The following is a 24,204-nucleotide window of genomic DNA, read 5'->3' as shown; positions in this document are numbered from 1 at the left end:
CAATTTTTGAAAGGGCAGCACATGTATTGTGTGGTATATTGGAAAAGGGTAGCACAATTTTTGAAAGGGCAGCCCAATTTTGTATGGTAGCAAATGTATAGCATGTGACAAGGGTAGCACAAATTGTTTAAGGGCAGCACATGTAAAGTATGGTATATATGGACAAGGGTAGCACACGTACGTATACCGTGCTATATTGGAAAAGGTTACCACAAAAATTTCAAGGGTAGCACAGATTTTTTTAAGGGTAGCACACGTATAGTGTGCTATAATATTGGCAATTGTAGCAAAAATGGTTGATGGGCAGCACATATGCATAATGGTATATAGGTCAAGTGTGTAAAAAAGATTAATGGGCAGCATATGCATAGCTTGGTATATTGGACAAGGGTAGCACATTTTTGTAAGAGCAGCGCATGTGTTGCGTGGTATACTTGAAAATGTTAGCACATAAGGTTGTACCCTTTTTGGACTCGCAATTTACTAAAAATGTGAAACGGTACCCTAAACAAGTTGATCAGTTTCAGAAAACTACCCTTTTTCTTGATAATCAGTGTTTTTAGACCCTAAATGCGTCACTCGCGTAACTTGCCTTGCCTATAAAAAACCACCCCATATTCCTTGTTTTTTGTTCACGCATGCGTACAGTTTATGTGAGTGGCTCCCGGTCAAATTTGATCAAATCCTCCTGAAAACCATACCAATGTATTGCTCTCGTCAAATGGATTCAGAAAAACTATAGTTCGACATATCTCCGATGTACATTTTTTGAGTTATAGGGGAAAAGGTCAAATGTCAAAATTTCAACTCCATGGGGGGGGGGGGGCGGCAAAATTTCTATGATAAAAAATTGTCTCATATTGATCTGCTTGCAAAAGTATTAAATAAAAAGGAATATCTATCTGTTTCCACCCGTTTTTGAATGGTCTTTTATAAAGACCAAGAAATTCCAATGTGTCGATGACGGGGCAATAAAATTGGTTATTCTGATATAATAATTCTATATGGAAATGAGGCCATCCTAATGCCGCTGCGCTGTGTTGAAATTCTGCATACTTTTTAATAGAATATTATATTATTAATTTCTTTCATACAGGTTCCTTGCTTCGTCGTAAGGCCAAAAAATTGTTTGACTGGCGTAACCCCGACCGACCCTAAAATTAGGCCCGACCTACCTATTTTTTTTATGTTCCGCCAATCAAACATTTTTTTAGGCCTAAGATATTGAGATATTAAGCAACGTGCTTGGTCAGTTTTATCTTTTATTTGGAATCCAGATATTCTTTATTTAAACACCAGTTAAGAAATTAAATGAAACTTCGACGTACGACAGAGAGTATATTTAGCTGACCATGTAGGCCTACCAATATTACCCATAGGGAGATTAAATACTGGAAAAAACACACTCTTGGAAACCCGTAGGCTCCGTTTGCTATTCGCGGTGGCATCGTATTTGTAACAGTGAAGACCTTAGTGGATAAAGTAGTTAAGTGCCAAAATAACAGTTTCGAGAAAAGTGGGTTTAAAGTTATGAATTGTTTCTATTGACCTCAAACTGAGATATTTTTGTATAAAACTTGCTGTAATGAATTGTACTTAATGTAGCTATCAATCAACGATTTGTCATTTATTGATTTTTTATAATCAATAATCAGTATTTTGTACTTGACTACTTTTTCCACTAAAAACCAAAAACCATGGTTCAGATTTAAACAATTGCATTTTTCACAAAATTCAAAGTTAATAATAATAGTTAAAAGTATACATTTTTAAAATGCCCATATCGAGAAGAACAATTTTGTGTATCATTTATGCAAATCGGATGTTGTTGAAAATTTGACCTCGTTTGACCTTTGATTGACCTCGACCCTATAACTGCTAAACAAATCGGACCATTTTAAATTTTGACCCAATTTGACCCCTCAAGTGACCCCTACTTGTAGGGGGTCAAATCGACCCAAATTTTCAAGAAAAATGTTTGACCCTAGTGACTTATAATCTGCCAATAACATAATTTCGTCAAAATGGCACTTGACTACTTTATCTACTGGGGTCTCGCAGGTGACGTTATGATGAAGAATCGCCACACATTGCGCAAGTAGGCCTATAACAGGCCTAGTAGGCCTACCCATATCACTGATTAACATTTTGGGTATTCGACATACAGATTGATATCTGAGTAAAAGGAGGAGGCCATTTTTATTTTATTGTTTTGAGAGGTAGGCCCCACAGTGTCATCGCCCCGATATCTTCATGGCAGAAATCGCCATGGTAGATTGAATCCACCGCCACGCATGGTCATTATACATATCGACTATCACATCTGTTCAAAATATATATTCATGTGCAAGGAACCACATCTGGCTTCTTTATACGAAATCATTTACGGGAGATATTCATCATTTTCTACACCGGTATCCAAAGATTTTCTTCTCATATCAAACTCGTGCATAGCAAATTCACGTGTATCGATCCTGGGTATTTATTTTAGTATCCCTGCTGTACCAGGTAATTATTAGCCAGGCGATGTCGTTGTGGCCCCTCTAGTGACCCCAATGATGTATTTTGCATTTACAAAGCTGTAAAATAAGTTTCACCTTATGAAACATCTTTTTCAACAAGTTATAATTGAAAGTTTACAAAATAAAAAAAAATTGAAAAATCTTCAATAAAGGAGGAGGGAGCGGACGAGAAACATGTATTTTTTTACTCGGCCTTATTATTTCTTAAAATAAAATTGCCTAGTAGGCCTAAATGCCAATCTTTCTGTGAAAAAATATTCACACTTTGCTTTAAAAAATTAAAACATGCTTTAATCTGAATAATTTTTTCTGTTCATTGCAATAATATACATAAAATATTATTACTGTCTTCACATTATAAAATGTAAGGAATATGGTGTAATTAAAATCAGTTAAAAATGTGAAAATATAAAACAACGAAATGCAAGGAACTGAGCTGTGTGAGACAGCAAATACGAAAGGGTGTGTGTGTGTGTGGACAAGTGCTGAACATGTACAGTACAGCCCTATGCTACAGTACACAGTGTAAACTGAATGGAGGAGACGGCCACAAGGCCGCAGAGCTAACGGTCGGCTAAAATAAATCTGACCTCAGGGTGTTTTGGAGTCGAATTTCTTGACTTAAATTCGACTCCAAAATTCTTGTGTGGTAAAGTAATTATTCCGTCGGGTGTCGCGTGCCAGCTATTATCAGGGATTATGAACATTTTATGGGGTCATCGTACAAAAAGCATACAGGCCACCTTGTAATGATGAAAAATATAATAAAAACTTTTTATCAAAACTCATCAAAATTGATCAAAAACAAATTCCATGCAGTCTGGAATAGGGGTGTGTTCGCCCTGGTATGGGGCAGGTTCTCCCACCACGTGATTCTCAGCAATACAGCCATCGGGGAATTTGGTGATGGCAAAATATGGTGAAATGGGTCATTATAAACTTCTTATATAAGCTACGCGACATATAGGAATGTGTGCATCGAACTGCAGCAAAAAAAAAACAAAAAACAAAACAAAAAACAAAAACAAAAAACACCAAAACGTAATTGTTTTGCATTAGTAATCATCGATACATAAAATCAGATGGTTTTAATGGAAATCTGTATTGAGAACATATGGGGTTTGTCAAAGATTTAATGCAGTTATAAACTCGGCATTCGATTTGTATTTTGCATATACCCTGAGGAAAATGGAAATGGACCTTTGAGGATTTGGAATGATTGATATTTAATCGCGCTTTCTCCGACTAGAAACCAATCGCTCGTACTCAGCGATGAAGTTTAAATTCAGTTTAAAGGGCAGGTCTATTGCAAAAACAACCGATCATATCATTGGCAAGCTAATATTATAAAGACAATGAAAATGACTCCTTTTTTGAGAAAATAAGACGTTTAAAATTGATATTCCGCAAAAACCAACTTAAGGTGACGTCATGAAATGAGATGTGCCCGCTTTGAGAAAAGGGACTATAAACGCTCTCAATGGACAGAACGTAGGCCTAAAAAATAAAGAAATAATTTGAGCTTATAGAATTTCATCGTGATCATCTGAGAATAGCATATAAACGTCCACAAACTAATGTATCTGATTTCCCTGTGCGATATCAGTTGGATGAAATATTACAAAGCAAACGCATAGTAACAATACTGTGTGGGCTTTGTTTCCGAAATGAGAACAATAGTCTGCATATTGTTATGCAGCATTGTCATGGTTAAATAATAGTGCAACTTATTGTTGCTAATGTCAAACTTGTCACATAAATAAATGAGAGCATGATTTTGTGTCCGCTTCATTTACCTACGTCATCAGCCAAACGGGGGAAGAACACGTATACGCTTCAAACGGGGGAAGAACACGTACGAGGCTGAACTTTACCCACACAATTTCTCCATATTAAGTAATCAGTTGAATGAATAATACCACTTGAAGGTAACTTCATCAACACACGTTGTAGGCTTATTAGACTTCTCCGTAGTCCACTTGCCAATTGTGCACTACTCTGGCTATTACATTTAAGCTTAAAACTCTGATTTAATTAATGAGTGCACAATTGACAGATTTTCACAACTGATCTTTTCAGTCACCGTACGCCCTCTGTTTGTTAGCTTCCCAAGTGGACTACTGACTTTGCCTTTAGAGTTGGTGATGATGTAATGCATCTTTAAAAATGAATCTGGCTTGTGATTGGTCGCTCAGATCTCGTTATTGTTTAAATCCTCCCGACGCGTACTGGTACCATTATAACTATACATGGTACACAACTATCTAGGGAATGCGGCGCTTTTGTGCTGGTGGATGAACGTATGCATCTAGCGCGTATTGTACCACCATGCTTAGTCTTGTGGTTAGATTTTATTGATAAACAAGTATGATTGACAGTGTGTGAGTCCGGGGTAAAGTTCTGCTTAAAAGTGAAAGTCCATAGTCGGTTTTTCGGATAATAAACTGGCAGATTCTAAAATTAGAATTGTTCAGTATTGAAGTGTCATTATAATTATGCCATTATGATATGTTGCATTCAATAATATAAGCCTAGGCCTACGTAGGGCCTATACTTTACTTTTACTGTCACAAATATAATTATATAGCCAAAACTTTTTCATAACCATTTTATACCAGTATTTTGATGTAGGCCTACTAAATATCAGTATAAGTTTGAGTTCAACTGAATGCGTTCATCATGATTAATAACATATTTATTTATCAAAAATCGACTATGGCATAGTCTATAGGCTTATAGGCCTATGGCAAAAAAAAAAAAAAAAAAAAAAAAAAAAGAAAAAAGTACAAACCCACAGCAGGAAATCATGCCTTTCCATTTTGCTCCCGAGATAGGACAAATCATCAAATGATAAAGCTTTGCTGATATCATTGTTCAATTAAAATTGTTTTTCATCAATTACAAATTGGTAATGCTTTGGATATGGCGAGCAAAATTGAGATTTCGTCAACACGCAGTGCTTCTGCAGCGCTATAGGGTTAGGGTTATAGTGCTTCGGGATTCAGAAACCCTGGTGAAACGTATCAATTTGTAAGCGCTCTTTAGCAAAGTCATAGAATTTACAACCGTAGGTCTATGACAAAACAGGCGAAATCAGTAACTTTTTGCACAAGAATTGCGTTATCTGTTGACCTAATGTAAAAAGGTATTTTTAGGGGGAAGTGTTAGCGTTCGATATCAAACAAATTCTGATTGGATGAAAGGAACACTTTGATTTGGACAAAAACCAATCAGAGACGTCTATTTTCCACTAGATCTCACATAGCTCTTATGATGCGATGCATTCAACCATGTATTATAACACAGACTGCGTGGCGACTAGACTCGCTGTGCTGGAAATATGTGTGTAATCGGGTGTATCGAGGTGGAAACTGTGCGTAGATGCATTTATAAGATCGTTTTAGTAGTCCGAACCTTTTCATTATGCAGGCAGGGATCTCGTCATATGGTGCAAATACAAACCTACAAACGATTGAATACATTAATCATGTACAAATCATGACTTGGAAGGAAATGAAACGTTTCTGGAGCTAAAAATAGTTGCAACCAGAGAGGAAATGTGTGAGTGATAGGCAAATAGTATGAGTTATACAACATATTGGAATCGGTGTGACTGTGTTAACCTGTGTATTCATGTTTGACAGAATGTGTCATGATCTCGGAGAAGGGGGAGGGCTGGGGGAAGGGCTCTAATAGCTAATAGTAAAGTATAGCTTTAAAGTGACATGCATGTGCGACCGCACATAACATAAAAAAAATAGGGGGTGGTTTCAGGGGCAAATGCTCATAAATCGGGGTGTTTCAGGGGCAAATGCGTATACATATTATGCATTATTGGGGCCTGTTAGCATGGTTAGTGAGTGACGAAAGGAAATTCAAATAATACGGCTCTTAAGGGGGTACTACACTCCTGGCCACTTTTGTGCCTATTTTTGCATTTTTCTCAAAAATTATAGCGCATTGGTGACAGGTAAGATATGTATATTATAGGGGCAAAGACAACAACTACTGCACTGAAAATTCAGCAACTCGAGGCAAGTAGTTATTGATTTATTGATCAAATATTGGTTTTCCCTAATTTTTGACTGAAACTCCACAACTGTTGTCTGTGCTGAAATAAAATGTCCAGTGCAATAGTTGCAGTCCTTGCCCCTATAATATACATATTTTACTTGTCACCAATGCGCTATGTTTGAGAAAAATGCAAAAATAGGCACAAAATTGGGCAGGGGTGTAGTACCCCCTTAAATGATAACTTTAAACTAAAAGAGCGGATCTTTCTGGGAGACATAGGGAATCTTTATGGGAACTATTTTATGAAAAACAGTGCAACTATTGTTAAGAAGGGGTCTTGATGTGGGTTTTCTTCAACAATCATGACAATACAGGTATTTGAGAGGGATGTATAAAATATTAGGTCTAAATGATAAGCACATGTCGTAAATCAAAGTAGATTTTGGTATCAGGTGAAAGTTCATATTTTTTTCTCATCAACATATTGAAATTAGGCGTTCCAAATCGGTATATTTTAGAAGAAATCATCAAAAAACTGTTGAATTAGTCATAACTGTGGTAGGCCTATACCACGTTTGAGACTAATTCGACAGTTTTTGATAATATCTTCGGAAATACACCGATTTGAAATCAAATTATGAGGGTCATTCAAAAAGTTCTACCTCCATCATTGTATCTCAGTTATCTTACGAGCCATGATATTGAAATTACCCATGGTTATACTCTTAAATCTTGGCTACAAAATAAAAGTTATTTGATTAAATTGTGATTTTTGGTTTTTAAGATGTGTTGGTTAAAGTGGATACAGATTTGGTACGTCGGAAACGGTCTGAAAGGAAATGCTAATTTTGATTAAAAAGGTTGCCAACATCTATGTAGAAATCATTACAGATTTATTTTTGAAAATTATTAAATTGCTCTAATTTTTGTACATATAATTTAATCAATATCTAATGTTTGCAGATAATACAGTTTTACTGGGTATCGTGTATTTATTTTGCACAACAAACCTGATACATGTTCAGAATAGCCTTTGCATTGACCCTTTTCCATAGATTGTCGACTTCGATTGGGTGAGCACTTGTGGTTCAAGTCACATTAATGGTCATAAGTTAAAATCAAATAAGTCTTATGCAAAGTTTTTGTATTTTGTAAGTATACACAATGTTAATAACAAACTGTTCATCTTATTTCCACCTCAAGATGCATCCATTGCTTAAAATAGTATGTAGTTAATCTCAGGGAGATTAAATAGGACCAAAACCGTAAGCAGTTTCACAAATATATCTTGAAAATATTTTTATGGTTATTACCCCAAGCTCCAATATAATGTTTACTAAACTTTGGCTTCAGTTTTAAACCGTTTCCGAAGTACCAAATCTGTATTCGCTTTAACCAATACATTTTAACAACCAAAAATCACATTTTCGTCAAATAACTTTTATTTTGTAGCCTACATTTAAGATAATCATGGGCAATTTCATTTGCCTGGCACGTAACATAACAGAGATATGATGATGGAGGTAGAACTTTTTGAACGACCCTCGTATTACATGAATATCATTCATAAAACACTGTGCAGACTATATATTATCATGATTATTACGCTGTATAAATATCAGTAATTCCATAAGGAATTAGTCCCATTAACAAGACACATTTACATGTTCTTTTTATGTTATACGTCAATTCTGAAGAATTCCATTTTCCAAATATATCAGGTCCCCTTCCTTTAACTGCATGCGTGTGAATCTCCCATGACTGCATGACAGACAAATCAGATGAAACTTCAGGATGTTTTAGTGACAGAATGGGGGTAATTAGGAAACTGTGGTTTTCTTTCATCATATAAATTATAGGAAGACATGAAATCAATGAGTGATAGAGAAACATATGAGCTAAAATATGAGTTAAAGGGACATTCATTAAGTTTGAGAGTTTTGTTGCACAGTATTTTCTTTTGTGGTTTCCATTTTCAGACATACACATTTTAAATGTCTTCCTCCTGGGAATAAATAATATACCTTTTTATTGGTAAAATAAATGGTTAAAAAAAACGATACAGAAAATAGTCCAAGCTGAGTAAAGTATGTGGTGTCAAATCATACTTAATTGTATTGCATTAAAAAGAATTCATGTGCAAACTTCGCGTTGCGGAATGCGGATGGTGCTTGGAATTGCTCATTTACAGGAATCGGGAGTGAACCTCGATCCTTTGGCATTGTGTGGTATACTGATTAAAAAACCCTTCCATAGCTATGCATTGGGAAGTAGTTCCAATAATAATGCACCACCACCTCAGGCTGGACCAAGCAGTACGTTTTCACTGCTTTCCTTCAAGCATGTTATAATTTGTATACCTAACCTGAAACTTTATCAAAACTTAGGATGCAGCAAAGAATAATATTAATATAAGTCTGTGTCCTGGGCCTGGGTGGGTTGTCTAAAACTTTGCTACATGTTTATAGAAGTAAATAGTACAAGCAACATACAGGATGCTATCCAAGGGACATGTTACGGTACACATACTATATGTTTAGATTTCAAATTAAAGTTGTGTTCCTTCCTTGAATTGGTATATAGTAGAATTAAACTAAAAGTCACTGTATTGAAGAGTGAGTATGTGTTTCTAGCCTCAAGTGTTTTGCACAGTGTTTTGTTGTGTGTAAAGTTATTTCATTCCAGGCAAGTCTATAGCTTCACTTTTCAGGAAATTGGAAATTTCCTTAATCACTAAATCAAAGAAATCTACCAGAGCAACCAGACTCCATAATAGTAACTACATGATACATAGCCAAGTCTTATAATAAACACCAAAATAGTATACTTTACCAGGGCTGAGATTAAACAATAATCACAGGTGCAGGTAACACTAACATAGTTTTTGTATCTAAACCCTTAGTTTTGTCCATACACAAGTTACAACGCCTCATTCTTCTGAAAATATCGTACTTGTCACACATCAAATGTTTGATTTCATTGCTTTTTAAAGCTTTATTACCATATATACAGATCAAAAGTACACATAACAATTAAAAACACAAAAAAAATGGTTGAATACACACATCTTGTTCTTGCCAATTATATAATCATGAGGATAATTACATTGCTTGCTTGGAGCACACATCTGTTAAGTGCTTTTTCAAATCTGTCACCTGTAGACCGGACTAGAATGAGCCTTGAATATATTGTGCAAAGCCATTTCTGAAATGTTCAATCAAGTGCGATTACATTTTAAGTAACACACTACATTTCTGAAATGGGCTAATCCATTTAAAATCCACACTACCCCTGTGGAAGATTTTGGAAATATCTTCCACAGGGGGTGGGTATGAATTTCAAATGGAATGAGTGTATTTGGCAGCTTATTCATACACCAGCTGAGAAAGATTCAACCTGAATCTTTCACAGAAGGAGGGTGTGTTTCAAATAGAGTTGGTTAATTTGCTAATTCCATTTAGAATTTATACTCCCTCTGTGGACGATATTTCCAAAATCTTCCACAGGGGTAGTGTGGATTTAAAATGGAATAACCAATGCCACATTACAAAGTCTAATGTACAAGTAACCCATTTAAAAAGGCACTTAACAGGATTGTGTTCCAAACAGTCAATATGCGACAGCAATACCTTTCCAAACAATCTTTGACCCCCGTTAGTATTTGACAAGTCTTTAAAGATTACATCAGTGCAACCCAGTCTGGACTTCCTTGCACTAATAGTTATGATGACAACTCACATTTCATGCAGAATTCACCACCACCATGATTAGTCTGGAAAGGTATCAAAATCTGAACAAAATAGGAAATTACAATCAAGCTTGTTTTTGACAAGTCTTATAGAGTCGATCATTGCAGGCCAGCCTTTCTTCCTCACTGTAATATTTATTATGACATACATCAAACTCAGGCATGAAAAACACTGAAAAATGTGTTTTTTTACCATTTTCTGTTAATTTGTTTCAAAAATAGGCTGAAAAACACTGAAAACTATAACAAAAAATGCTAAAATCCGATAAAACGTTGAACATTTTCATGCCTGCAAACTAACAAGTCATTCAGAGAACACACTAGCATTTTCAGTCTGAGATGGTTGCTAAGTAAGTTTTATGAAACGAGGTGGTTCTGAATAAATTTGACCAAAATGGGAAATCGTGGTTAACTTTGTTTTTGACAAACCCTTTAAGATTCAATCACTTTAAGGGGTATTTACACCCTTGATAAATTTGTGACTATTTTACATTTTCTCAAAAAATAATAACACACTGCAAAGTTATGTATATTATAGGGCAAGGAATCCAGTTACTACACTTGAATTTCAGTGACTCAAGACAAGCGGTACATTATTTATGATAAAAGAGGTACCGCTAGAATGCACTTCATTTTTTAACATATATAATTAACCATTTGTCTTGAATCACTGAAATTTCAGTGAAGTAATTGGATTCCTTGCCCCTATAATATACAGAACTTTTGTTACCAGTGCATAGTTATTTTTTTGAGAAAAATACACAATTAGTCACAAAATTTATCAGGGGGTGTAGTACCACCTTAAGCCAGCCCTTGCCTATTCGGGGTTCACTAGCATTTTCAGTCTGGAAGGGTAGTTAGTTTTATGAGAAGAAGAGGTTCTGAATAATTTTGACCAACATAGGAAATCATAGTCAATCTCAAAAGCCATTTACATATATCCTTATTATCCACCAGTTACGCAAATCGGGATATTTGAAGTGAATCAGGGGAAAAAAGTAACTTTCTTCCTTGACAACCAAACTTGATTTCCATAGATTATCTATAAATAGATGCTATTTTGCTCAAATTTGACATTATACAAGACAAGTTAATCCATTTAAGTTGTGCTAAGGCTCAGCAAAAATACATGTTTAAGTCTGTTTCCAGACCAAGCATTACTAAACTAGCAGACTTTTAAATTTTGTATATAAGTGCTTGGGGAAATGTATTCCTTATTTTCTGGTTTCCTAACTAACAGTATTTAAGATCCTTGACTCTTAAAGTATAAAGCAGAGATAACAGTTTCACTCAAAAAAACCTGAAATTGGTGAGAAAAACCTGAAAAAGTGTATGAATGCAGGCGAAAAAGCCTCAAAACGGACTGAAAATATATAAAAACATGGGAATTTGGACTCACAAGAAACCTGAATTCAGGCTAAAACCTGAAAAGGGGCATCTCTGATTTACACATAGTAGAATGGACTTGGTTTACCTGAAGTATTAGGAATGGACTTCCATTTTCAGGCAAAATTCTTGCATTACATTTCGCATGCAAAAGTTGCTACTTTGAATCACAAGATAAAATTGGATCGATTGAGCCCATGTTTATTGGTCGAGCTATGAGTTTTAAAATAATGGACGAGACATAGTCAAGTCCAATATTTTAAAACTCGTAGTGAGACCAATAAATATTGGGCGTATCCTAATTGTATCATTATGTGTTGGATGCAATACTTTCACACACTTGGATTCATCAAAACATAATGTTGATTGGTGGTGCTAATAAAAACAATGAAATTGGATACATTTGCCTAGATTGTCGTGGACAGGACGGAGGAAGTCACTTTTGGTGCAATAAAATACTGAGATTTACTATATATAGGCCTAATTAAAATGTTTGACATCAAAAATCTTGCATTTTTCAGTCAGCTTGAAGGCTTCAAGCTAAACTAGGTTGGATGTTCCTGGTGTTGTGAACAGGTACCGTAATGGGGTATTCAGATGAAATCCTTACACCCCTATGGAAGACATGACCTTAATCTCCCACACAGGGGTGTGACTTTCAAATGGAGTCACCCATTCAGGTTAACTTCATTTGAAATTCACACTCCCTGTGTGGAAGATTAAGTTCATGTCTTCCATAGGGGGTGTAAGGATTTCAACTGGAACAGCCAATGTACTTTCAGTCTCCTTCCTAGCAGACTACAAAAACACATGTATCAAGCTGTTCAACTCATTAAGTACTTTGTGAGCAATAATACCATGTTTGCAAAGGCTGCTGTGTAGTAATTGCAAACCATTGCATATAATGAAAAGTTTGTCAAATTTTACCAAAAATGTGTCACGCCAGTGTGCATGTTCAACGCCACTGCATTTTCTCCCAATTACCCTTCATCGCATATGGGCACCATGCCTGCTTTGGAACATGCACAGTAGTGTCGAGAATGCGTACGTGCATCCATAGATTTAAAATCTATGGTGCATCATGGCGTCTTCTTTCTTGGTTAAATTCGAATCTATAAGCTTTCAGAACATACCAAAATGCTGAATTAGATATTTCAAATACTCGCAAACCTAAAGTCTGAGAGAAAAATACAAACAGCAGCTATAATAGCTATAAGCTCTTACCAAACAACTGACCATGCATGCAAAAGCTGTGTCCTATTTAGCACTTTCCGAGTAGACTACTACACACACATGGCAACATTTATTACCAGTGTACATTAATTCACATTACACCGGCTATTTCCTATTCAGCCGTTTCCAAGTATCAGGTTACATGTCGCCGGTATTACATTGCATAATCTTACAAAACCCCTTCCTTATACACAACTTTAATGTGCTACTACCTACTAACCGTTTAGTCCGGCTGCATGCTTAAGCAGGCAGCATTTCCTATGGAGGAAATTTTGACACCCATGAAAATGTTAAATATGTTGTATCTCTTTTACTTTCCATTACAAACTTTGAGAACGAATTTGCATGGAAAAAGAACCAGTGATACATCTGAATGGAAATGTGGGATAGTATGAATTAAATTTAGAAATATATCAAAATTTGAAATAAATTGACACTCTCAAATTCAAATAAAAATTAGCACATCTGAACAATTTTCGTCATCATCTTGATTTCATTGACACACAACTTCAGGCACTTTTCACTGTGCGAGCTTTGTCTCACTTACCCCCAAATGTCTTTTGGCACAAAAATATCTAATTAATATACAGTTGTATACCTCATACAGAAGCTCTACTTTTGACTCTAAACTGAAGCAAGTGTTGTGTTGATATTTCAGATCTGTTCTGCTCTCCCACAGCAAAAATAGCTTAACTGACAGTTTCTCAAAATTATTTCAATGGAATATGTATATAATTAAAAGTAAAACCTCCATAAACACCGTCATCACCATGAATGCAAAGAATATAGTAAACCAGCATTCCAGGCATGCAGTTGGGATAACAAAATTTCAAATATGGTGGACTTTCTGCAATGAGTGAAAATGTTAGGTTTTCACAAAATAAAATTAACAGTTGAATGCAAGGTTGCAAGTGTCAAGCAGAATTGGGCTATTCCAGCTGAAAGCCATACACCCCCTGTGGAAGACATGACCATAATCTCTCACACACAGGGAGTGTAGATTTCAAATGGGGTCACCCATTCAGGTAACTCCATTTGAAATTCACACTCCCTGTGTGAGATATTTAGGTCATGATGTCTACAATAGAAAAAAAAAGATGTATATATTTCAACTGGAGTAGCACAATAAAATAAGGAGTATGTGATTGCCTTCAACATTTCCCAGCAGTGATAGGCTTAATACTGTTACTAATTACTGGCAGAACACCATGAGCAGCCAATAAGCTTCACCTCATAATTACACCTTGATGGTTAAAGTATGGCAAACTTGTAAAAGGAATTCTGCCTGTCATTCTATATAATGCACCTGCCACTGTCTTACATTCAACCTGCATGATTTCAATGAGTGAATGTCTTGTTTGCATCATCATTAAATCAACCCCGACATTTGGCATAATTGCATTAACATGCGGTCACTAACGGTCACTAAACTTAATTGCACAGCAGCATCCTGGGTCAATATATCACTCTGAACAGCATCAAATGGTCAACTCAGATTTTCTCTGGTCAATTTGATTTGTAACATTAACTGCTGATCCTGTAGATACAATCATGTTTAATGAAGGTTATTTGACCTGATGGTGATATTGATGCCATCATGCCAACCTCAGTTACACCTGACAATGACTGATTGAACCCAGAGGTTGAGCCAATGTCTTCCCAGCATGCAATGCATATTTATCACCCAATGTGAGAGACTTTATACATTGTCGATGGACAGGAAAAAACCTCCTGTCATTGGCCCCTGAACATGTTTAAAGAAAATGTAACCTCTTGGGAGTTTTGATTTAAACATGTTCAAGGGCCACAAGTTAATAGGGGGTTTTCCTTCCCAATGACGACATTCAAATATACAATATGAAAATGGTCATTTAGAAGAAATATCCATCAAGACTTTTGAATTTATCGATGGATGTGGATTAAAATTTTTATGATTTTTGAAAACCAATATTTGAATATGAAACCACAACAATGCGTATGCATACAGACTATGGAAGAACTGACATGAATCTTCCACACAGGGAGTGTGAATTTCAAATGGGGTTTCCTGAATGGGTGACTCCATTTGAAATCTGCACCACTGTGTGGGAGATTAAGGTCATGTTTTCCATAGGGGGTGTAAGGATTTCAACTGAAATAGCATATTCACACTATAATTACCAGACTTGCCACTCTCCTCAGATATTGACCGTGTTGCCTTCTTGTCATATCTTACTTTTCTATGCGCAAGTGAACAACGGGAGGGGAGGTCATAAATAGCTCTCCTCTGACCCATCACTACCTGTGCTTTCATGGTCTTTGCTTTCAATCTGAACACCAGACATGTCGCTATCCTCAAATACTGACTGGGTTGTCACCTTATCAATGGTTTAATCTTACTTTTTGCTTTAATTTGTGAGTGAACAAGTTACAGGAGGTCATAAATCGCTGTCATCTGACATATCACTACCTGTGCTTTCATTGTCTCTGGTTTTAATCTCCTCAGATATAGATTGTGCAGTCTTCTCATCAATGTCTGTGAGTTGAACTACTTCTGATTTGTCAGTTTGCTGTGATGTTTCTCCATTCTGTCTTGTGTCCTCCTGGGTTTTCTCATTGTCTTCTTCATCACCCATTAGCTCCTAAGTAACAAACCATTGATATAAAATCTTTCAATGTTAGCACAGGTGTTGAGGCCAAATGTTGCAATTTTTGCAGTGTGAGAATGAAATTTGCTGGAACAGAAAATGCCATTCTCAATGAAAAGCTTGTATGGTATTTCAAAAACTAGTCCATTATTGACAAAACACTACTTTTCTAGGAACACAAAGACAGTATTCTACTATAATAGTTGGCGATCTCTGGTAACAATACACAGACAATAACAGACCTGCCAACATACCGAAGTCAGGATGAGGGACATTGAGACCAAAACCTTGTACATGTATACAAACCAGGTACCGACAAATTGACAGACAAGGTGTGCAATACTTTCAGAATTCTGAGGTTTTGCAGGTCCGAATTTATCACAATAGACTAAAGAGAATGCTACAGCAAATTTTAAAGAGACATTTTCGTCATTTTCTGCTGTTCTTACATTTAAATTTGCCATCACTGAAATTTTCAGAAAACAGGTCTGTCCCTCATTTTCACTTTGGTAAACCCCAAATGAGGGACAGTCCCTCAAAATGAGGAACAGTTGGCAGGTCAGTAATAAGCCATTGTTTTGATGAGACAGGACCAAAGAGATTTTTAGAGTGTTCATGCCCAGTCTGTAAACCTATGACAAATCTGCCATATCTGATTGCAGGGATGAAAGTGGCCTGAAGTGACTTGGCAGGAAAAGCCTGAAAAAGCGAGTAAATTTGGGCTATAAAGCCTCAAAACGGGCTGCAAATAAATAAAAGTGAGGACATTTGGAGTAGCAAAAGGCCTGAAATCAGGTAATTGCCTGAAAACTGACATCCCTATGATTGTCACACACAAATACTGTACATCAACAAACGCCCAAAATCAAATGATAATTTTTTTTATCTTCCAAGCCAGAGCGTTACAGAGGTTTGTACTTGCGACGCTTAGCCTGCGCTATCAGTACAACTCATAACATGCGGACCACAAACAGGCATACACTTTAAATCGAAGCTTACCACATGGGCATGACAAAATAATGCAGAAGTACACTATTATGCCCTCAGTGAGCAACATGTAAATGTGGTGGAGCTTTATTAAATCTTTTGAAGGGAAACATGCCAAACCCTACCTGCACAACAGTTGCTAGATACTCTGCCTGGTCAGCCATGATTTTTAACCTCTCATTATCTGCTTTCAGCTCTGCTACCTCATCATGTAACTGAAATCAAGAAACAATATTACAAAATCATTAGCCATTTGCAGAAGTGATTCATTTCACCTTACTTTGTTTTCAAAGGGTTCATATGTGACATGATCAAGGGCAATGAATGTCGACCATAGTCGAAAATCGAGTTTATATGTTTCTAAAAAGGACATTCACAAACTGAAAACCCCATATTGATACGACTTTTCTTTGTGAAGTTACGTTAAGATATCAATCCCTCAAAACAATATAAAACAAAAGAAATTGAACACTTTCTTTGCTAATAAGTAATATCTCAAAATCAATATTAGTGATATCGGACTCATTTCCCTTGATTGTGGCACATATTGGTTTTAAAATATCCCCTGCACTTTGCTCAGTATGAAAGAGTTACAGCTTCTAACGTACGTGACAATAATTACCCATCATGACTGTCATCTAGGGTTGCACAGTTTCGCTTTTTAGTAGTTCGCAATGTGACACCAAATGTGACCATCTATGACGATCCCAGTGCAAAGAAAAAAATGTTGAGTATCTTGGACTATTAAACACTTTTAAACTGCTAAATTCCTTTGTTTTCTATTGATTTCTGCAATGCTTATTGGTCCATATCCCTGAATAAGCACTAGTGACTTTACACTGGGTTTGTGGTGGGTGGTCACAAATAATCCCGACTACAGACTTAACTCTGTTCTGTCACTATGTCATTAGGTTCAAATTCTACCTTGCTATCTAAGGCTTACCTGTTCATTTTCTCTCAGTGTGTCTTCTAAAGCTTCTCTTCTCTGCTCTGCCAGTTGTTTCCAGTAACTATCAGGAACTGGCTCTGTGTATACAATTAAAGTTTAACAATTGTTAAAGACACTGAGGAAAACTAAACAAAGATCAAAGTATAATATGAATGCTTTTTAAACAAAGCGGGATCTTTCTATACAGCCATTTATGAGAAGAAACTTTACAGCAGAAAATGCTTCAAACTATTTCAAGGGATTGCTTCACTACTCAGCCCCAGCATTTAACCTAAATTGCTGGTTCTGCCAGGGCATGGCAGGCAACCAGTGATTGAGTTTTGAAGCCATCCCTAACCTGATCTGAAGACCAAATGGCAACTGCTCAAGAATGTTGAACCCAAAATGGGCTATTCCAGTTGAAATCCATATACCCCCAATGGAGGTCATGACCTTAATCTACCATACAGGGGAGTAGATTTCAAATTGTGTCACCCATACGGGTACACCCATTTGAAATTCACACCCCCTGTGTGGTAGATTAAAGTTATGTCTTCCATAGGGTGTATGCATTTTAACTGGAATAGCCCATTATGACTGATTAATTGGAAAACTGACATTCTGGTGATCGTGACAAAAGCACAAGATATTAAAATCCTGCCTTCCAACAGCTGACATGATGACATCCAGATCGCAACTTGCAAATGAGCACGAAGAAGATGTTGTTGTTCTAGTTGTGGTGTGTTCTTTTGGGGTGGAATGATTTCACACGAAATAGTCTAATGCACCTTGTTTTCATACATGTACACTTACATTTTTGTTACAACAAGATAACAGGGAAAATATGACACAACATCCAATGGGGGAGTAACACAAAACATAACAATCCTGGTCTCCACTATATTGAGAGCAGGTCTCTTATTTTATCTCTTGAAAAAGAAAAGTTTTGTCTTTTTGAAACATCAGGTTTTTAACTTTGTTTATATGATTTGTGTTACTCCCCCATTGGATGTATGTTTTCCCTGTTTTTAATTTCATCCATTGCTAGTGTGACATTGTTGTATCCTTTTGGATCCATCCTTTGGTTCCCCGCAGTTGAAACAGATTTTCCCTGTTTTTATATACAACAAGATAGTTTTAAAGGACAAAGTAACTCTTGGTCAGGACAATTTGTAAATAATTATTATCAGATTTGTAGTTAACATAGCTCCAAGTTAACCATGTGAAACAAAATAATATACAATGTGCTACTTTCATCATGTCATTTTGAAGGCATTACTTGTTAACTTTGATGGGGTCTCAGGGTCTCAACATTGTTGCAGAGCTTGGTTTTATAAGATGGTGACCTCAGTTTGGGGGCGCTGTGAATTCCAAGACTCCTCTGAATTCACAGACCGTCTGAATTAAATACTCTTGTTAACTTCTTAATGTATTTTAGCTAGTTTTGTTTCAAGGTGCTTACATACTGTTGTTTATATTGTTGTGGTTTAAACATTTCCTATGTGCTACAACAACATAATATTTTAAGCAGAAATATCCGAAAAACTTGCATAACTTAGTTAAAACAAAGTTATGCAAGTTTTTCAGATATTTCTGCTTTATTGCATCATTTTGCTCTGCTTTTGCAGAGATAGAATTTTAATTTGCACAGATGAATTTGAAGCAAAAAAGCTCATTAACTATCTAATGTACCAAAAAGACTGCCCAAGTGTTTCATTTGCTGCCAAAATTGAAACAAGTATGCGAAATCACAGAACCAGCTATGTAATTTCACAGACCCACTGACCGGGTCTCTGAATTCAGAGGAATATGTGAATTCAAAGTGCCCCCAAACTGACCTCAAAGCTGTAAGGTACCCATTCCCAAGTCTGCCAAGTAAATTGGTTGTGACGATTCACTTAAGAAATCTATAAATATTTTCTTTGCAAATTAAGTGCAAAAACAGCAGTCACAACCTTGTCCAATAGCCCCTTCCTGTGTGCTAATAAAAATCCTGTACTTCCACAAGTACCCTGGAAAAAATATGGAGAAATGACCCTTGACCCATAGTGCACTACCTGTACACAGCATCACCATCATTCACTTTTGCACATACTAGTTTTATTGAGATTAGTTAACACAGGGATTTTAATTTTACACTGGTTTTCCAATTGATACATTATTTCTCACAGTGCAGAATTCATTCAAGTTATTATTATTTACTTTTGTGCAAAGTTAAGATTAATGACAACAATTTTTTGATTATCTGAGGAAAGCTCTTATTTTATCATAACCAAAGTAATTTTTTGTTTGGGGGGGGCATGAAATGTTCCTTTTATGGCATCAACAAAAAACAAGAAAATAGTCTCTCCCCTAGTGGTGTGCTACTTCAACAGTATGTTTTGTTCTATGGCAGCAGTTTCCAAACTTTTTTACAAGTGACCCAATTTTTGCCTAACTTATTTATCCCGAACCACAAACTATTATAGTGGCAAGGGCTTAAACAGTCAACCGTGTTATATATTATAATATACCTGATATCCAGGGGTGGGAGATGGGCGAGACCAAAGTTTGATGAGTCGTCCAACTTACTAAACTTACAAGTACAGACTCTACAAATGCAAACGGAATCACACACAATTTGCAATGTTGACTTATAAAATAAGATGCAGCTTACTTAAAATTAGTTTTCGTATTCAAAAGGTGCCTACTGCTAAATAGCGTCTAGTGCGGTAAAATTTTGAAATTCAGATACACAATGGAGCTTTAGAATATGCAATTTACAGTTGGGGTTGTTAAATTTTTTGTTGATGATTATGTTAATAACATTAGCTTCTTGATTTTCTTTCACAAGTGTTTTGCTAAGGACCCTTTTTCAAATGACCTGCAACCCACTTGGGAACTGCTGTTCTACGGACCATTGTGATGTAGGTTTCTGCTTCTATCGATGCAGTAATTTCATTCACATTTTAGAATCAAATTGGCGATAAAACTGCAAGGTAGAAAACACCATTTTTGAAAAGAATTAGGCCACTACTTTTATTTAAAACTACATACCTTGAACCATCAATTCATATGCCTCTTCTTCTGCTGTTTTGGTTTTCTGAAAAAAAAATGCAGAATTAAAATTTAATTCAAACCAATTATTTGGTATTGACCACATAGTGATTTGTGGTCAGTCTCATTTGGATGTCCAACCTGCTGACCCAGTCAGACATTTCCTGGCCAGGGAAAGGTTAATTTTCAAACAAAGAATCAAAAACAGGAAATAATAACAATTACAAAAAACATGTTGCTGTGCTTCATATGTCTGCAGTCAAAGGGGCATGCCCTCTCCAATGAAAGTTTTGAAAAATCCAAATTGCAAAATGAAAAATAATGAAAAATGGCTGGTCTTCCCTAAAAGAAATAGCATGTTGCAAAAATATCAGGCCACTAGACCCATTGTTTGATTGTATCTGGTACTACTACAGAATAAATTGGACCACCCAATGACAGCAGTATTGCATACACCTATTATTTAACAACTTTGAGGTGATTGATAATGCAATGGTAAGGTCAGATCCAAGGGTGAAAATAAGAGAGCTTGAACCAGGGGCCTCTTTGGCAAAAAAGTGGCCCCTGATTCCCAAGATTTGGAAGAACCAGGGGCCATTTCCAATTACCAAGGGGCCATGAAAAATAAAGATGGGCTGGATATAAGCACTATTTGCTTGTAATTTGATATTTTTGGTTCACTATCCAGGGGCCAGTTTTGTGAGAAAAGTGTCCCCTGGTCAACTAAAATTGAGATGGAACCAGGGGCCATTTCAGAGTTTCTGGGGGCCAAACGGCTCCCGTCTCCCACTTAATTTCACCCCTGGTCAGATCATGCTTGAGGTACACCTTTTTCTGCTTAAGTGCAAAGGAAAGTGCTTTTACCTAGAGCTATATTTTCCCAGTTTTTAAGGTTACAATTCTTAGTAAAAACTGAAAATCAATTTTAATTTAGTTGAAACCCGCTATCTTCACCAGGGTTAAAACATTCATTTTATGATAATTTGGCTTAAATTATATTTAATTAAAATTACTTTGCAATTAAGGTGGAGTAAAGTCACAATAGTTCCAATTAAGGTGGTACGAAAGGCAAAATCAAGTTGCTCTGATTGAGATTAAAATAGACTTGTTGCAGAGAGATATGCAAAATAATCTTAATTCTAAAATTTGAGCCAAATCGGACAAAGCGGTTTTTGAGATATTGCTGTTGAAAGATTCTTTTCGTATTCTATTGTTTTTTGCCAATATATTGATGAAGTTAATGAAGAAAATGGGCAAAATGTGCTCATTAATATTAATTTTTGCCAATATTTTCCCAATATTTTATGAATAAACCTTCATACTACTTTTACCTATAAAAATTTTGACCTGAAACTTTACCAATGTGTCTCTATGACCTAAACCTTTAACATGTGATTTTCCCGCAAATCTAATTTGCATTTTTGCATAATTAATTAGCCTTAAGTATAATGCTAATTAATTATGCAAATATGCAAATTAGATGGGCGGGAAAATCACATGGTAATGTTTTAGGCCATAGAAACACATTGGCAAAGTTTCATGTCAAAATCATATAAAATAATAGTAGTATGAATGTTTATTCATAAGATATTGGTATAATATTGGCAAACATGAATATTCATGAGCACATTTTGCCAATTTTCCTCATTAACTTCATCAATATATTGGCAAAAACAATAGAATACAAAGAAACTAAAAACATGCATATCTTGACAACCGTATGTCCATTCCTTCAAACAAAAACTATTTTGCTCAGTGTATTTAGCTTAACTTATTCAATCTATTCAAATGGTTCTAAATTCAGTTTCTGTTTTCCAGAAACATCGTTTGAACCCCCTTAAGCAGACATATTACCTGATCCTAATGCCAATGACAAATCTTAACTTTAATCCTACCCTAAAGTAAGTTTGGTTTATAATTAGCGAAAAAAATGCGAGTCATAGCATTGTGTATTGATATTGGCACGCTAAGTAACATAAAACCGAATAATTTTCGCCAATTATGAGCCGAACAAACTGTAAGAATAATCAGATCCCCAAAACTTAATAGGATCAGAAACAAACTTAATCTAGATTTGACTCATTAGCTCAGTTGTTATATAGAGCATTGGACCAAGAAACCAACTATGTCCCAGGTTTGAATCCTGGATGGTCAGTGAATTGTTTTCACTAGCTATCATTTATGTTGTCAGGAGAGAAATATTTAAATCCAAATAACCTAATCTCAATGGGGTGAGTGGCAACAGTTATTTTAAACTCTTGTCAAAGTGGCCACTACCCTAACAAGAACATCTCAGACTTTGTACCTCTTGGTCACTGTCATCACTGCTAGCAGATGAATCCTTGAAGATAGCAAATGTTTTCTGTCCATCTGATCTTGTGCTTCCACTTATTCTGGTGCTGCTGCTTGCTTTGGCTTTCCTCTCTGCAACATGACAAAATTGATTTCAACAATAATGGTCAAGGGCTGGATGGCCTGTATCTTCTGAGCTAGTTTATGGGCGGAATTTAAAGGGGAGACACATTCGTCCACACCCAAATTTGAGATTTCTTGATATTTATCAACACTAAGATGTTATTCTTTCACTTAAATCTGATAAAATACAACTTTGTGATACTTCTTCCCATTTCTTCTTGATACAAAAATATGACCTTGATTTTCCAGCAGCCAATCACAAGCGAGCAGTGCAATATCACAAGAGAGCGAAAAAATGGAACAAAATTCGACTAGCATCGCTGCTGAAAATTCCATGCCGAGCGATGCAATTTTCACCACCGAGCTTGTAAAAACCTAGCTCAAATTTCATCCCTGCTTCAGGGCCGTGATGCGGAGTCTGAATCGGACTTTACAGATGTGGGGGTACCAATCTGTATGCACTTACCAGATTTAGTAGTTTCCATATCTACAAGCTCCTCATTAGATCTTGATTGCTTTCTTGGTCTACCTTCAATTCCATCGCCAAGGACCTTCCTTTTCCCAAGTCTATTTAAAACAACAAAGAGAATAATAGTGATGTAGTTTCTAATTTACCTTGTAAAATTTCAAGTTCTCAATCTTATTTGTGAGATTAAAGGAGAAATTCCAGTTTAATGGCACCCTTTTTGGAGAGAAAAAACCATAATTCACCTTTTTGAAAAACAGAATATCCCACAGGGTAAAGGGATATATATATCATCCATAAAGCTGAATTTATACTCCATTGCTGAGCAACAAGCGATCAGTATTTGACCAATAAGGTAGCCAACTTTTAGCAACATTGGCTGAAAATCAATCTTGCTCATCGATGTAGTATAAATTCAGCTTTAGTGTTAAGGGAACTGGAATGAGCGTTTCGACAGCATTTTTTGTGGGACATGAGAGCACATCAGACCTATCGAATTGCATTCTGAAATCCATATCTTCAATAAGGAAGGTCAAAATTTTCAATTGATCGTCAGCTTTTCATCCCACCTACATACACTTTAGGTAGAAATCATCAGATTTATAACGTTTACTTCGAGTACTGTTAAATATCAAAAATATCTATTTTTAATGATTTGCCATAAATGTGTATTACATTGCGAATTTCAAAAAATCGAAATTATTTGATATCAGCAGGCCATTCTTCGTATTCAGAATGCAATTCGATATGTCTGATATGCTCTAATGTCCCACAATAAATACTGTCCAAACGTTCATACCCCTTCCCTTAAGACAGCATGATCAATAATGATCATGTGCTAT

General features: G+C 36.0%; 1 protein-coding gene across 1 annotated transcript; it reads right to left on the bottom strand.

The window, feature by feature from the left end:
- Window positions 1–13,292: 13,292 nt before the first annotated feature.
- LOC140139072 (uncharacterized) lies at window positions 13,293–23,681 on the bottom strand. Its single transcript, XM_072160853.1, has 7 exons — window positions 23,677–23,681; window positions 23,363–23,463; window positions 22,787–22,905; window positions 20,482–20,527; window positions 17,461–17,543; window positions 16,643–16,732; window positions 13,293–15,524 (listed from the first exon to the last, which is right to left on the bottom strand). Exons 1-7 carry the CDS (start codon window positions 23,679–23,681, stop codon window positions 15,321–15,323), a joined length of 648 nt encoding a protein of 215 aa, XP_072016954.1. The 3' UTR covers window positions 13,293–15,320.
- Between the last annotated feature and the right edge of the window lie 523 nt (window positions 23,682–24,204).

This window comes from Amphiura filiformis, chromosome 18, assembly GCF_039555335.1.
Source record: "Amphiura filiformis chromosome 18, Afil_fr2py, whole genome shotgun sequence".
Lineage (NCBI taxonomy): Eukaryota > Metazoa > Echinodermata > Ophiuroidea > Amphilepidida > Amphiuridae > Amphiura > Amphiura filiformis.
The sequence above is the reverse complement of the archived record's forward strand: the minus strand, read 5'-3'. Positions and strand labels throughout refer to the sequence as shown.

Bases quoted from the DNA above. Each gene is read 5' to 3' on its own strand.
- LOC140139072 (XM_072160853.1), bottom strand. The intron at 22,906-23,362 runs GTAAGTGCATAC...GTCATGTTGCAG, and splicing joins TATGGAAACTACTAAATCTG to AGAGGAAAGCCAAAGCAAGC. The intron at 16,733-17,460 runs GTAAGCCTTAGA...TCTTGATTTCAG, and splicing joins CACTGAGAGAAAATGAACAG to TTACATGATGAGGTAGCAGA.